Source organism: Hyaena hyaena, unplaced genomic scaffold, assembly GCF_003009895.1.
Source record: "Hyaena hyaena isolate Hyena2069 unplaced genomic scaffold, ASM300989v1 scaffold_691, whole genome shotgun sequence".
Lineage (NCBI taxonomy): Eukaryota > Metazoa > Chordata > Mammalia > Carnivora > Hyaenidae > Hyaena > Hyaena hyaena.
Window position 1 is genome coordinate 794,564 of NW_024081324.1, and position 17,617 is coordinate 812,180.

Consider the following 17,617-nt stretch of genomic DNA (forward strand, 5'->3'; position numbering starts at 1 on the left):
AGATAAGAAGCATATGGTCTGCAGGGGAGACAGACAAATAAACAGAAACAATTATGTGATAAATGCTCTTATCCTGGTAAAGCTAGAGCATCATGGGAACACTTGAGGAGTCCATATCTATTCCAGACTTTAAGTAAGGTCTACTTGAGCTGAGTCTTTAAGTGAGAATTGGGGGGTCAGTGGGGATAAAGAGGGGTGGGGGCGGAACATAGGGCTTTCCAAAATGATGAAATAGTGTGGCCAAATATACAGGGATGTGAAAAGAGAGTATATTCTCTCGTACCCTTTAGGATAAATTTAAGCACAAAGAGTGACACCACTTTTGTTTTTAGGACACACTGTGATTTGTATACAGGAAAAGGAGAGGGCAGGCAGAAAGAAAAGTAGAGAAATATTATGAAAATCAGGAAGAAAAGACGGAGGTTTCAATTAAAGCAATGGTAGCAGCAACAGAAAGAAGAGAACAGATTTGAGGAAATCAAAAGTTATAGTACCTGGGTTTGGAAGTAAAATGAGAATCTTGAAAGATGAATAAAAAAAGCAAGTGTAGTAGTTACAGGCAATAAAGGAGAGAGATGTGTGTGTATGCACTCATATGTGTATGATTATGTTTATAAATACACATTTGAGCTATAAGAGAAGGAGATGTAGAAATGGAGAAAACAGAGAATAATGTCCAGAATGAACTTCTTGCAGAGGTCAGAAAGGAGATGCAGAGACACAGAATCAAAGGTGACTCCAAGTTGAAAGTCAGGGAGAAGACTAGAGAGGCAATCCGTGGAAACAGTACTAAACTCTCCTTGTGACTATTTAGTTGGAGCAAGTCAGTGGGAAAGGCTTACAAAACAGTTGAAATGTGCTATTAGAGAAAGGGTAAAAAGCCAAGGTTAGAGATTTTTTAATTTAAATGTCATTTGTAAATTAGTAGCTGAAGCTTTGCAAGTGGATAAGCTCCCTGAGGCACTGGGAACAGAGGGAGAAGAGAAGAAAGGCCAGAGTGTTTTGGGAAACATGCACAGTTAAATTCAAAAGAGCCAAGACCCAGAGAGATATGAAAAGTAGGGAAGTATGGTAGTCCTGAGCCTAGATTAGAATGAATATTAAAAAGGAAGAGATCTTTCCCAATGTCAACATCAATGAAAAGAAATGTTAAGACGCAACAAAAAGTCATGCCTCACCAAATTATAAATTATATCATTGAGATGGTGGAGATTGGAGGATATGGGTGGGGTCCATCAGAATGCTCATAAGGAAAGCCAATTAGATTTTTATTTTAAAGAGCATTTATTGAATATCTATTATGTGCCAGAGGCAGAAGTCTAAAACCGAATAATAAAAATGTTAAAAGAAATCTATGTTCTCTAGAATCTCAACAATATTTTGGATATTACCTTCAAATTTATTTCATTATTATATTTTAGAAGTTGAGGTTTCCCGAAAACTTACCATGAAATTGATTCAAGTGCAAGTAGTCCACTGGGGAGGCGATCTCACAGAATTTCAGTAGAGGTATGGAGAAGCAGGAAAGAGAAGGAAGGCCATAAAGAATTATACAGCCAACTGGAGCTCAGTTCCACTGGTAAGCTCTAAGAGATAGTGTAGAACACTTCTCAGAGCCTAATGGAGAGGCAAGGAAGTGGGCGTATTTATCCACCAACTTCTATCCCGCATTGGTTGAGCATTAGTTCTGGAAATATTAGTTCTCCAGCACATCTAGTTTGCCTGGATTGCAGTGAATTTTCTCCTGAGGCTGGGAAAAAAAAGCCCTCTAATAGAAAGTCACAGGTGTTTCCGCTAAGCAGCCTTTGACTACACAGTGGGGCTAGAGACATTTGGGTAGGTGTATACTTGCTACAGGATGTGTACAACGTGAAGCTTGAAGACTTTGGCTATGAATGGGATCAGAGATTGGTACTGGAAGAGTTAGAATTGGAAGGGGAGAAGCAGAGATGTCTAAAAATTCTGACATTTTCCTATGATATGGAACAGGAACCTCTAATTCCTTCCCCAATAACAGTTTTACAATGATAATGATCTTAAAAAGTCTAAGGTGCAACTTAATGCCTGTATTGTTTGATTATTAAGGCAATAAAATGTTGTCTACAGTACCCTTTATATATGTATTTCCCATTTGTAGAATTCAAGGTCACAGATGTCCTATGAGAAAATAAAACAAACCTATCCTAACTGAGCAGGATCAATAAAATGAGAATTCTCTATCAGATTTCATTTGTTGAATTTAACAGGTTGTAATGAATTTACTATTAAGTAGTAAGTAATGTGGGACTTTCTGTTTATGTTCTATTTAATAAAGTCTGCTTGTTGTGTAATTCCAGCAGTTGGCTGATTTAGACTAGCTAGCTACTGACAGTTGATATATTCAAAAGCAAGGAAGGGCAAATGTCACTTAAATTACAGACATCCAATCTTTCAAATAGTCATTGTTGTTTGACACTTATTAAGCCCTCATTATGTGGTGGCATATGATTTAGCATATTGCAAAGATCATTGGAGAAAATGGAGGAAACTTCAAAAGTACAACATGTAAATACCGAAATTCTAAAATACCTCCAAAACAGATATTGATCACAATTTAAAGTGATTTTTAAAACATCCTCCTTGTCAGTGGTCCTCTGAATAAAACTGCAAGACTTTTTAAAAAGTGAAGTTTGTGTCACCATGATAGTATTTAATGTAAATTATTTCTTGATACAGAGGTGGGATGTTGGAGAGGTTAGGCTCACTCACTGGCTAACAGTCTATTCAGGGGTGTACAATTATACATGAAAAAATGAAAACAATGTGTCCTAGACCTTTGGGGAATATGATGCTTAATTTTATGTGACAAGTTGGAAGGTGCCTTATTTATTTAAAAAAAAAAATTTTAATGTGTATTATTTGTTTTTGAGAGAGAGCAAGCAGAGGAGGGGCAGAGAGGGAGACACAGAATCTGAGGCGGGCTCCAGGCTCTGAGCCGTCAGCACAGAGCCAGACAGTGGGCTTGATCTCACAAACCACAAGGTCATGATCTGAGCTGAAGTTGGATGCTCAACTGACTGAGCCACCCAGGTGCCCCTTGGAAGGTGTTTTAGATGAGACTAACATTTGATACTAACATTTGAATCAATGAACTCTGGATAAAGCAGACTGTCCTCTGTAATGTGGGTGGGTCTCATCTCACCAGTTGAAGACCTGAAAAGAACAAAAAAGACTGACGTCTCCAAGCAATGAACTTCATCTGTACTATTAGTTTTCCTGGGTCACTGCCTACTAGGGTTTTTTTTGTTTGTTTGTTGTTTGTTTGTTTTTCACTAGAACTGCACTGTGGTTTCTCCTAGGGCTCCAGCCTGCTGGCCCACAGTGAAGATTCCTGACTGGCCAGTCTCCATAAGCCAATTCCTTATAGTCAATGCCCTCTTTCCCCTCTCCTCTCTCTCTCTCTCTCTCTCTCTCTCTCTCTCTGATCCCCATCTGGCCCAATGAATGTATTAACTACATATTGCTGCCGCTATTATTCAATCATTAAATGATACATGATGTATCAAACAAGATAACAGGGTGTGGACAAAAGATTATCTATTTCTATGTTCAGTGTGTTACATAATTCCAAGAATAACTTTTTGTCAAATCAATTTGTTTGGTGCTTTGACATAGCCTATATTTCTTGAAATGCTCTCTATACATCCAAATGCCTGGTCTGCAAAGGCTTCCTGCAGAAGGTGGCATATTGCTAATGCACTTCAAGATGGGAACTTGAAAGATATAAAAAGGATTTGACATCTGGCATGGTGACTCAATTAATTACTGTGTTGGATTAATTAGTGTGCTGAATCTCCTGAGCCAACACCATGAGTCTGAGCAGACTTACATTACACTGGTTGGCAAATAAGCACTGTAGGAGTGTGCTACTTCCAAATTTGATTCAAGGTTGGGGAAGGAAGGGTTAGGAGGCTATATATTTTATGATAAAGAAAATTTATCTTCAGGACATAAAATACAAGTGAAAGTACTGTCCAAATTATCGAGGTAATGAAATTGCAGGAGCCTCTGAATTAACTCATAATTGCACTAAGAGTCTCTGAACTACCATAACAAATATTTTGCCTAAAGTAAGAAAAATAAGGGCACACTTCTAATCATTGTGTATTTTCTGTAGTTTTTAAAATAAACTTAGAATTTATGTAAAGAAATCCTGAACATTATCACGTTCAAATCATGCTACACATGCTTTTGAGGAGACAGTGTGGCATAGTCTTTAAAAATACAGATGCTGGGGCACTTGGGGGGCTTGGTTATGCATCTGACTTTGGCTCGGGTCATGATCTCACAGCTCGTGGGTTCGAGCCCCTCATTGGGCTCTGTACTGACAGCTCAGAGCCTGAAGCCTGCTTCGGATCTGTGTCTCCCTCTGCCTCTGCCCCTTTCCTGCTCATGTTCTGTCTCTCTCTCTCAAAAATAAATACACATTACTTTTTTTTTAAATACAGATGCTGGAATCAAAATGTCTGAGCCTTTCTTATCTATAAAACACAATCTTAGGGGCGCCTGGGTGGCTTAGTCGGTTAAGCGTCCGACTTTCGCTTAGGTCATGATCTCGCGGTTCGTGGGTTCGAGCCCCGCGTCGGGCCCTGTGCTGACTGCCAGCTCGGAGCCTGGAGCCTGTTTCAGTCTGTGACTCCCTCTCTCTCTGACCCTCCCCTGCTCACGCTGTCTCTCTCTCTCTCTCCTAGAAATAAAAAACAAAAAAACAAAACACAATTTTAAATAGACTCAAATTCAAGTTTCTTTTGAGGATTAAATAAGTAAATCCATTTTAAATTCTCTATACAGTGGCTAGAAAAGAATGAGTATGCAGTATATGTTAGTTAATTGTTCTACAGTAGGAACGGTAGTACCCAAGGTAGTATCAGGAGTATTTAATGACACAAAATCAGAAGTAAATTCTGCAAAAGAATGCTATTACAAAAGAAAAGTCTTTTAAAGTATATTTTGGCAAAGCAACTAAGTTTTTAAATAGAGAAAAATACTATAGTTTAAGGAAATAACCTGAATCAAATATTGAAACCCTAAGGCTAAAAGAATAAATCTAGACTATTAAGATTATTTTCTTTAAAACAACTACCACCCACTACTGGTTTTTGATACCTTGAAGAGTATTCAATCTTAAAATAGTATCAAATAGTATCAAAAATTCTTCATATCTATAAGATGAACCCTTTAAAAGTATTAAATATGCCATGAAATAGCCTTAGATTAGTAAAAGAATATTTTAAAAAACATATCTAAAAATAGGAAATTATTTCATTGAAATTAACCTTTCACAAGTAGGTTAACTTTCCACCCATCAAAATTTAACAAATGCTAAAAATGTATAATCATTTCACCCTACATATTATACACACATATATAAATGGATAATTATATAAAGATCAAAAATTGAATTTTCATATAGGTATTATTGGGATATAGTCAGAGGAAACCATTTATTTTTGACTTCAATAACAGGTGCCACCTCAGTGGAAGTCCACTTCTGAAGAAATATCAGAGAAATAACTAAAGGTTGTCTTGGTGATGGATATGCAGGGATAAATAAGCATCTTATTGCCTAAAACATTTTTAAGCTAGAGAACCAATAGAAACTTCCAGATAAAATGGGTTTAGAATAGCATTTAACTCAACCTTTGACGTTTAGACAATCTTTCTCTTGCCTTTGCTCGAGAAATCAGCATGGTAAATGTTTTCTCAAAGGAATCAACAGAACAGTCTACTAACAACTCAACCAACTGAGGACTGCAGTGTTTGTGGGGCCACAATGCAAAGCCTTTTAAAGTGGGTAAACTGGACCACTAGGAATTAAGTTGCCCAGATTTTTAAATATTTAACTTGGCCTATCAACTTGTTCAGTTCTTAAATACATGTGAAATTGCCTACTTCATCCTTTTATGGATAAATACATGGGTTTAGGAAGTAAAAATCACACCCTAGAATCTCCCATGTTGTTTAAAAGTTGGGTGACACAAATATTTCCTATTTATTCCCATCATTACTTGTGGTTGAACCAATAACCTCTGTGTCATCCACTGGGCACTGAATAAGCAGAGATCCACACATACCAGTTTCTTTCATGTAAGAACTTGAAGAAGAAATTTCTTTCATGTAATAAATTGAAGAAGGGCCGCAGTGTTGCTGAGTCCAGTACATCTGTCAAAACCCCTCTGGGAGTTTTTTACAGTGTAGATGGAGTCATTTAGCAGTCATGAGATTCTTCCCTTATAAGCGGCATTTAGAAAGAAAGACTTTGATTTCATATATATAACACGTGGGTCTTCTAAATAATATAAAACATTTGTCTCCCCAAGGTTTATCACTTGTATTATCACTTAAATAGGAGAGGTCCTAATGTCCTAATCCCTGGAACTTGTGAATGTTACATTACATGGCAAAAGGGAATTAAGAAAGCAGATGGAATTAAAGTTGCTAATCAGCTGACCTTAAAAGAGGATGATTATCCTAGATTACCCAGATGCGCCCACTATAATCCCAGGTGTTCTTAACTGTGGATGAGGGATACAGAAGACTCAGAGCCAGAAAGTGGACGTGAGGAAGACTCAATCCGCCACAGTTGGCTTTGAAAATGGTAGGGGGCCTCGAGCCAAGAGCTGTGGAGAGTCTTAAGAAGCTGGAAAAGTGAAGGAAACAGACTCACCCTAGAGACTCCAGAGAGGAACTCAGACCTGCAGATGCTTAGTTTTAGCCCAGTAAGGTTCATTTCAGACCTCAGACCTGCACAACTGCAAGATGATACACTTGTGTTGTTTTAAAGCTACAAGTTTGTGGTAGGTAATTTGCTAGAGCAGAAACAGAAATCTAAAACATCCAATTACGAAATGAAGTTGAAATGTATCCACACATTCCGTCTTTCCACTACTTTTTAAAACATGAATCGTCTTTCCACTACTTTTTAAAACATGAATCAATCACCTATCCATATAATCTTACCTAGAGGTACATTTTACAGAGATTTTACAAAAAAAGCTAATAAAAATTATGACACTGATCATTCATTTTTGCCCTAAAAGGTACAAACAGTATTACCAAGGAATAACAAGGTTGTTTATTTCTTGTTCTTCATGTAAACCTGTAATGTATGACAATTAATTTGTGTCATCTTAAAAATAAAAGCATTTGTATATATTATTAAGTGTGAGTAGTATTAGTCTGGCTAAGCAGATAAAGCAACAGCCTTATAAATTACCTTACTAAACAACCATTTAGTATGATTAACCTGTTTCCTTCTAAATTCTGCGTATATTACTGTCAGAGACAAACCACTTGGAAAATCTCCAAGTTTTGTGGTCCATGAAAAAGAAAAAAACAAACTGTTATTTTTAGTGATTTCCCTAGGAAGCAAGCAGAGATAATTTCTGAGCTATGACAAAATACTGAGTCAACCATCTCAGAACATCCACATACCAAAGAATTATTATTCAGGTCCATCTTCCCAGCAAATGGTCCCCAGGTTGTTCCCACAGGAAGTTGCTGCCGACTCTGGATTTTTCGTTCCCCGTCTTTCTGAAATACCTCCAGCTCTCCTGCAGACAATGAAATGAAAACAAGAAGTGTTTAGAGTACCTTCACGTGTGCTTTACCCAGAGCCACCTCTTTTTGTGTGTTTGCTTTACACGCACAATATTCTCGGGATTCATATAAAGAGAATTAATTATGCTTGTCTGAAAAACAACTGATCTTGTTATCCTGAGAGGAAAATAAAACTTGTCCTTATAATTGTATTCAGATTCCATCCAATTTCTCTCTTGCGCCTTTTCACACACATCATCTACAAAAGTAAATTCTATTTAGTAAGTCCTTAAGAACCTGAAATAATAACACTCCTCTGAAAGCATTGCTTTGATGTCAAAACAGATAGACAAAAAAAAAAACATTAGGACAATGGCTTAGGGGTAAAATTCTTATATTTGATCACCAATGTAACTATAAATTATAATTAAAGACATATACCTTACACAGTAACTTTATTATAGTTATTCAAGACTCGTGGTGAGCAACATCTGGAGAGGTTTCGAAAGTACGTGGTAGTTTTTTGCAGTTACCACTAATTTCAGGGGATAAAATATCTACACATACAAAAAGTAGAGATGTATGTTTTTCCAAATTAAAAAAAAATGTTTAATCAAATTCATTATTTTTTTATATTTGGTATTTGATGTAGATTCTATGTTACCAGAAGAGTTTGGATCAGAAAACACTTATGAAACAGGCAGATTAGGATGGTCTTCCTCCTTTCACTTCCTCCAAATTATTACATTAAAATCATTAAAGAGTAATAGGAATTGAAGACGTATACACGTTAGCATAAAGTAGGAACTCATCAAATGCTCACTTGAATAATAAATGAATTAGAGGCACCTGGATGGCTCAGTTGGCGTCTAACTTCAGCTCAGGTCATAATCTTGCAGTTGATGAGTTTCAGCCCCGCATCAGGCTCTAGGCTCTGTACTGACAGCACAGAGCCTGGAGCCTGCCTTAGGTTATGTGTATCCCTCTTTCTGTCCCTCCCCTGCTCATGTGCTAGCTTACATGCTCTCTCTCTCTTTCAAAAATAAACATTAAAATTTTTTTTAATAAATAAAAAAAGAAATAAATGAATTAATAAAAAACAAATGAAGGCTTCGAAGCTTCAAAGAATGGCCATCAGCCTAAAGACTCTTTAGGGTAAACAAACAAAATCTCAATCAGGAATTGGAGAATATGAGTCTTTCTCTTTAAGTAATTAAATCTATGATATTTACATCCTGATCGTATCACTATGCCATATTATCATAGCAAAAGCTTTGTATTTTAAGATATTAATCATAATAATATAATTTATTAGTTTTTATTGGTATTTCTCCTCAACCTGCTCAAGAGTGACACGAAAGTGGGGAGAAATGGATGAATAAGAAGTATAAATGGAAACCCATGTACCAAAGATAGCTAAGGAAAGTTCTAAATAAAATAGGATGTATTCAGTAATTAAATTTTCTAAGTGATATATAAGTCATGGTAGTTAATTTAGCATAAATGTTTTGTCTTACTCTGGCCTTAATTTCTTTTCAAGTCAGTAACTATCTTTAAATATGTAGATTTAATCTTGATGTTTTCAAAAGCAATACTATCAACATGGGTTAACATTTGTGTCACCACTGTGTAATAGTTAAAATACATTACTTTTCATGTTGTTATTATTGCTCATCCTGAAAACCAAAGTCAAAGTATATAAACCACAATCAGCTAAAATATTGAGTAATGTCGACATTGTGTCCATTATGAAATAAATTTATCTGTGTTGGGACAATGAAGATGCAATGGAAATAACAATGCCATGTTCACAGTAAAAAAAAAAAAAAAGTCACTTCAAGAACTACACCTCCATTCTCCCTTTTTCGTGTTCTCCCTCTTCCACTTGTCAGATATGCAAAAAATGGAAGAACTCATTAAATTCATATAAATTGAGATGATACACACCTCTCCCCTCCTGTTTTTTTTTTCATTCTGATATATCAGTATCCAAAGATGATCAGTGATGAGGAAAATGGACCCAAAAAAGATATGAGTTGAGCTTCTGAAGTATAGCTTTATAAATAGAATACTTAAAATAAATAATATATGCTTAAATATCAAGTCCAGAGTCCAGTGAATATGGAACAATAATTTGTTTTCTCTTTGTGGAATAACAAATCTATTTCTGAGATTTTCCCCTGAAAATGTTTTCATCCTTGTACAATCTTTTTGATTAGTGCATTGGAAGCAGAGGCCTTATTCCCCAAATTCTGAGACAGAGCCTAGCTAACAATCTAGTATGATGTCAAAAAGCACTCAGTGAGAAATGTCCCACAATGTATTCCTTCATATTCAAATGTCATAATATAGTGATCTAAATCTTTAAGATTTTATTCTATTTGGAAAGAGACTGTTTAATTACTGTCTGATAGGAGTTCTTTTAATTTTTCAATGATACTTAAATTTTAAACAATTTCTTTACCATTTAGTGTTTCAAGATAAAGTACATTTCAATCCCTCAGCTAAACACTGGTTAAGAATGTTCTTTTCTACATAAAAATGATGCCCAAATAATTTGCTTGTTTTTACACACTAAAAAAAGCAGTCATGTCACATTTAAGTGATACCAGAGAAATCAGAGGATCTTTGAAAACCTTTAAAAAAAGTAATTCATTCTCTCTTTCTGCCACTGACATTTTTCATTTGAAAAGGGTTCAGACTCAGTCAAATAGTGACTTCTTATCTATACCTGTGGATTTACAAGTAGCTCTGTCTTTTAATGGATTAAGACCTACAAACTTAGGGCAGATCATAAAGAGATACCCAAATATCTCTAAAGTTCTTGAGGTGTCTTTGACTCTGCATTAAAATTTTAAGCAAACCAAAAACACTTTATGAGCTCTTAAACATGGCCCTAACAGAAAGTCCAGTAACTGTTCAAGCTTACAAGTCAATCTTTTCAACTTTATTAGGCAAACAGGCAAATCCCAGTCTCCTTTCTTGCTTATCAAGAAGTTATTTTGAGATTTAGGAAACTCCATTCTTTTGCTGAGGTAGTTAAATAAAAATATCCATTTATTCACAACAGTGTTATAGAAAACCACAAACACATTGAAAATAATTAGCATTTATACACTACCAAAGCTACACAGGTTAGTGATAGCAAGAGAACACATTTATAAATGAAAGTTATATTTAACTTAGATGTTGCTTAACAATATAATATTTAAATTCTCTCAAAGATAAATTAAGTGTCATGAAATAAAGGAACCATTATTGAACCAAAAATAAGATTAACTTCTGGTCAACTCTATCCAATAACAAACTAAATGGCCTTGAAAAAGAGATATCTTTTCTGAGTCTTGGCTTTGTCATTGGTAAAAAAGGTTTTGCACTCACTTGCTACTTGGTATGGTGCCCCTCACACCATGATTTTATTTCCCCAGATATGATATATCATGAGAGGTAGACAGAAACCTGGAAAAATGGGTCAAAGTCCCAGGCCCAACAGCTTATCATAAAAATGGATGTTTAACTTAAAAAGGACAAATAGTTCAAAATCAGAAAACAAAGCTCCAATTCCTGTTTGATTTGTTTATTCATTCTTTTTTGCCTCCATACATTAGCTTATTCATTCTTTGATTCCAGTAATATTTATTTGGTAGCTCGTGAATATCAGACCATGAATTATCCCCAAGGACAAAACAACAAACCTAAGAATCCTGGACCTTCGACAAATTTCAGGAAATGTAACCCATTCATAAGGCTTGGGAAGTAGACACCAGAGAACCTAGTGATTATTCAGATGTCAGGAGTCAGGGAAGGGAAAATCCAACAGTAATGTTCAGGTAGCTGCTTAAACAAATGGGCCAATAGTCATATATCTCTGAGATAAAGAACAAACATAAACAAGATTTAAGGGTAAGATGAAGAGTAAGATTTTGGAATAGTGAGGTCAAAGTGGCTGTAAGGATGGCAAGAGGTGATTTTAGGAGGACCAAGTCTGGGACCCAGAAGCAAGGTCTTAACTAGAATGACAATTTTTGGCATTTTATCCACTAATTAAAACCAGCTGGTATATGGTAATAAAAGCCTGGTATTATTCACCCATGACAGAGTATATCACGATAAAATAAGAAGACCTAAGACAGAGTTCCAAGTATCTTCAAAAAGCAGAATGATAGAGGAGGAGGCACAGAAAATTAGAAGTAAAGAGAATAGAGAAGAAACCAATATAGCAGTCAACGGATTGACTGAGAATGTAAAGGAGGAGAGATCAATCAAGTAATGTGAAAATTTATCAAAGTGAGAAAAGAACCAGAAAGATACCTTTTGAGGAAATAGAAACCATGAGTATGCAGAGTGAAAGGAGTTGTGTAGAAGAGGAGGCCAAAATACAGGCTGGAATGAGTTCAAAACTGAATTGGAGAAGAGTCCGTTGAAAAAGTCATCTGATCCTGAACAGGTCCTGTAACCTTCTGAACTTCAGTTTCTGCATATAAAATGGGAATTGCAATATTTTCTTCATACAACTTCTGGGAGGATTATTTCACATCATATCACATGCAAAGTGCCTAATACTTATTACTTCACCAAAAAGACACTGAAGCTTTCTAAGAGCATGTCCACATACCTGCATCAAGACATGTGACTAATCACCGGTGTCTGTGGTCACATTCCCTCTTCACACTTCTAACCAAAATACACACCATACCTTGGCTTATCTTCCTTTCAAGTATCTTCTGGATTCACCTTTCTTTTTTTGTGGGGGGTGTTCACCTTTCTTATCAGCATTCCCCAGGTTTCATCAACTCATATGTAGATTTCCCACCAGTCTCAATTCACTCTACAGCTCCAAATCCCTATCAGCAAACATGGTCACCATCTCACTCATTGGTACACGTTTCTTCACTAGCTCCTTTCTGACCATCCCAATTTGAACTTTTATGTCTGAATCTTCACCACAATGTTTCTCCATGGTATCTGCCTGCCTCACTTTCTGTTTTGCTTTTCGGAATAGACTCTTCTTCACTCCAGATCAAGAAAGTCTTCCTCACTTTACCTTCCTCCTCATGTCCAGGTTAACTCTCACCTTTCTGAGAACTGTTCTTGCTCCCTGGCAGACACACTGTACTTCTGGCTGCCTTGATAAACTATACTAATGTTGCAAGATCAAACCCAAAACTATTGTCTCTCACTGGATGTCTCCGAATTCCAGAAAATAAAATGAGTTCTCCTTCCCTAGTACTTCCATGGCATTTATATTCCAAAGCTACACAGTTTTGCATTTAATTATTCCCAGGTGGTTTCTCTTTGAAAACCCTTTTCACCTCAACAGGAATATAAATAAGCACCTTGAAGTACAGGTATAGTTTTAAACCTCTGTTTATCCTCTGGTAATCAATATAGCTTGTGACATGTGGTAATTGCAAAATATAAACTGAACACAGTTCATTGCGTGAAGATGTTCTTAAGTTCATACACCTAATTTTAGTACAGTTAAAGTTGACTTTAAGAACAAAAAAAGTTGTCTTAGTGTGTGTCTTCTCTTTGTAGTACAACAATCATACATTTGATTTGCTCAGCATTTTACTACATTTACTTACGTTACCTCATCTGTGAAATATGGAACAGGATGAAAACTAAGGATTTTTCCTCTCATCCCAGTTCACACTTTTGCAGCTATTCTTCAAAGAGAAGCCTTTTTTTTTTTTTTTTTTCTAACATGCTGGGTAAGTTCACACAAAATATTTGAGACACATAGGATGGGCTAATCAATTTTGGTAAAAGATAATATTGTTAGTGCTGAGGGCTGTTTCTCTTATCTTCTTGATAATGCATACTTTTAAAAGTCTGTGATTACTCAAAGACTTATGATAGCCTCACTTAAAAAAAAAAAAAAAAAAAAAAAGTCCGAAATCACTACCAAACATACTGCAGCTTTTAAGATATCAACCCACTTTTTTGTGCAAATAAAAGAAATTCACTGGCGGAAATAAATACTTNTAGGATGGGCTAATCAATTTTGGTAAAAGATAATATTGTTAGTGCTGAGGGCTGTTTCTCTTATCTTCTTGATAATGCATACTTTTAAAAGTCTGAAAAAAAAAAAAAAAAAAAAATAGAATAAAAAAAAAAAAAAAAAAAAAAAAAAAAAGCCCTAAGTCCGAAATCACTACCAAACATACTGCAGCTTTTAAGATATCAACCCACTTTTTTGTGCAAATAAAAGAAATTCACTGGCGGAAATAAATACTTAAAATCAAGAGAGATACCCTCAAATCTTATTTTAATGAAAGTACAACCAAGCCATTGTTTTGTTTCTTTTAAATAAGGTCCTTTTGAAGGCTCTTTAGAAAGCTAAGTGTATGAAAACTGTCGTATACCGAAGGGGAACAGGCAAGATGTGGGTCTTTCAGCATAGTTATTAGCAATCATGCTTTGACTGAATCCAGTATTAAGTTGATGACATAAATGTATACGGTATTTACAGAACACCCCTTAACTCTAGGCTCAGAATTCATAGGACATGGTTGCAAATAAATGAGATGACAGAAGATCATATTTCATTTGCTGAAAATAAAATTTGGATTGGTTTGAACTTGGTTTTAAATATATAACCAAATTTTAAAGCAGACCACATGAAGTAGCTCATAATGTTTATCAGGCCTTCCTATAACAGAAGGCTATAGAGTCAGAACCCTTATTTATATTTTCTTCATGGTTGGAAAACATTATACATCATGGTATCAAACATAGACAGCCCCGAAGTCATGCCGAGTTCAAAAAGCGCTCAAAGATTCTAAAAATCTCAAAACATTTTCAAAGTCAGCCAAGGTGGCTGAAGTATGGCAGAGCTCGTGCTCTTTTATGGGTTAACCATTTGACAGCTGCCCTCAAGATACGCAAGAGGGTGAGACGATCATTTCACTGCTGATTATCTTCACAGCCAAAGTCCGGTTCTGCCACTATGTGTGTTTCCTCAGGCATTAATAACAGCATGTTTCATCTGCATTTTAAGACAAATAGTGCCATTTATATTATGCTATGTTGAGCCATCTCAAAAGCATGGTTTGGCACAGGAAATGATAGTTCTTGGTAAGTGGCTACAAATCGCCTTATAGGGATACCTTTTCTAATTTTCCTTCTCAATTTTTGAGTCATACAGTCATAACACACACTAAACTACAGTTTTGAACATAAACTTGAAATACGACATTCCCTATTCAAGTGCTCCAGTCAAACCCTGATAAATCAGGCTGGCCATGCAGTGATCTTATCCCTTCTGACTCTTTAATAAATCGAACCTTGTAAGTTCGTACTGTTGGAAGTTGTCACTAAATGAAATTGTGACCTTATCCGGCGCATGAACTTATCCTGCTGACAACTACATTTATTGTGTGGATAAGAAAGGGAAAAAAAAAAGAAAAAAGAATAAAGAAAAAATGAGATATTTGATAATTCTGATCTTAGCCATATGTAACTCTAACAGATGGGATCTTTTTGATGTTCCATTAATGATTTGCCAAAGATGAGTCTCTACTTAGAGAAAAATGCTCACCCTAGGTAAGTGCTGGGGGCACTGCAGATGTTATTAAAAGTGCATGAAGAGGTACTGGGTGACAGCAGCGAATCAGAAGCTATTAGTTTAACACAAAGAGCCCTGAATTAGCTTGTAATTGCACTGGAAAAGATAACATAATGGTGGTGGCAAAATAGAAACATTCCCTTTTCATGCATTCAGTGCCTAAAAACTCCAAAACAAGACACTGGAATTGTCTAAAACCTAGAGCCAGTTAAAGAGCATTTCAAGAATAAAAATGCACCCTTTGGCTGTAGTTTCTAAAATGTCATAGCAATCAATGTGCACAGCATCAAGAAGCAAATTCACATGTATTTACCACCATATAATACGAAGTCAGGAATCTTTTACTCTATTGGATATTCTTTCTATTACTGTAAGGCCTCCTGAAGCCTACAAATTACCATATTCAAGATTGAGAAATAGAAGAGAGAAAAATGTGGTTCCAGGTAGTAATAGCATCGGTAATAAGGTAGAAAATTCGAAGATGTTTTTAAAAACAAAACCATGATCTGAAATAACCTAGAAAGCCTTCACCTGCATGTTCACATACAAAATACGTTTTCTATGCGGAGACCACATTTAAGATTGGGAGAAAAAAAAAAAAAAAAACCTGCCATATTTTGCCCTTTGCTCTGTGGTCTACTTCTACAAAGAGAAAATCAGCTCATCCCAGGTGTCTGAAAACATTCACCTGGAGTGTGACTGGCTCTTGCAAATGTTTGGAAGTGTCCCTGAAAGGAGCAGGTGCCATTTCTGGATTCCTTTCAGCTTCTGGAAGGAGGAAGGCAGGAGTCACCACTCTCGCTCAAGAAACCTGGCACAGTATGCTTCTTTGCCACCAGAACCCCTCCCTGACCTTCCAGACATCACTCCTTGTCACAGGCTGACCCAATGCCACTTCCTGATTCACATCTTGAGACCCAGAGGGAGACCATCCTCTGGAAGGTATGACTAGGGAGGAATCATCACGGAAGTGAGAGGTCTGGGCTAACAGATACAGAAGACAGCAGCAGAGGGCAACAGCAAAAGTTAGTAAATAGGCAAGGGGTCCATAGAGGGGACAGGACTTGCAAGGTACTGGTCTGCTGGAGAAGGTTTTTTTTTTTCTCCAGGAGAAAAAACCTCTAAAGGAGAAACTTTGGGTACAAATCAACCATTGATTCTATTTGACTAAAATGAAGCAAGGACATTTACTATAGAACATCAGTGTGCTTATTGATACTTGCAGTTTGAAATTTTAGGCAACATCTACTTCTGTTATGTTAAAATTGCATGCTTTCTCACAGGTTACATTTATTAATGGCGAATAAGATAGTTGGTGCACAATGGAACTAAAGACCACAGCTTGCTAGGTATTTCTTTAGCTCAATAGCCAAATCAATCCAGATGTAGTCTTTTTTTTTTTTACATTGTGAAATGGTGCAGATGGGGAAGAAAAGAAATATAATGACAAGCTTTTAACAGGTAAACATTTTTAAGCATAAACTGTGATTAGGGTGAGTTTTACCTGGATGGAAAGGTTTGTATTTGGAATGGGGAGGTGACTTTTGGGGTCACAATAGTGGAGAATCAAAGGATGGCAGAATGACTTAACAGATGAACAAATAACATGGGGAAAATGATAGTATTACATTGAAAGCCTTTAATCCAGGGAAGTAATAGTGCTCTCTAAAGTACTCTCAGCCAAGGATAGAAACATGCAGAAGACTGGTCTAAAAGTGATATTCCCTTATGGATTTAAAATGTTTCATCCTAGTGAACAAGTACAAGTATCACTCTTTAAAGAGTTTCAAAAAAATAGAGTGGGGAATCGAACAATAAAGAGACTAAAAATTTAACACGTCACCAATGAATACAGATCCTAGGATACTTGAGGTCATACCTAACACTATCAACAGTTCACCACATTAAATACTTAAATGTTTTCTTTTTACTTGAGTTTTTAAATTTTGAAATAATTTCAAACTTACAACTGTACTTTGTACAAAAACACAAAAATAGTACAGAAATTCTATCCCCTCTTCCAGTTTCTCCAAATGTTAACATCTAAAATAACCAATAGTACGATTATCAACACCAGGATATTAATGTTGATATAACACTATTAACTAATTTACAAACTGAATCCTTGCCTGTCTTTCATGACCTCGATGTGAGTGAGGAATCCTGGCCATTATTTTATAGACTGTCTCTTAATTTGTATTTGTCTGGTATTTCCTCATAAAGAGTCTGAGGTTATGCACTGTTGCCGGGACACCCCAGAGGCAATGCTGTGTCCTTCCCAGTGCCCCATAGCAGGGGGTACATGAGATCCATATGTCCTTTTACTAGTAATGGTCATTTTGATGATTTGGTTAAAGCTGTGTCTGCCAGGTTTCTCCACTGTCAAGTTAACATATTTCCCTTTGTAATGAATAAGTATGTGGGGGGAAATACTTTGACACTACATAAATATGCCATTTCTCATCATAC

The 17,617-nt window shown here is 36.1% G+C and overlaps 1 protein-coding gene across 1 annotated transcript in view; it reads right to left on the reverse strand.

The window, feature by feature from the left end:
• Window positions 1-17,617, reverse strand: part of ZFPM2 (zinc finger protein, FOG family member 2) — a 369,507-nt gene that overhangs the window by 223,674 nt on the left and 128,216 nt on the right. The window contains exon 4 of the mRNA XM_039217446.1: window positions 7,474-7,592. Coding sequence (XP_039073377.1) covers window positions 7,474-7,592 — 119 coding nt within the window. The remainder of the gene's footprint in view (window positions 1-7,473; window positions 7,593-17,617) is intronic.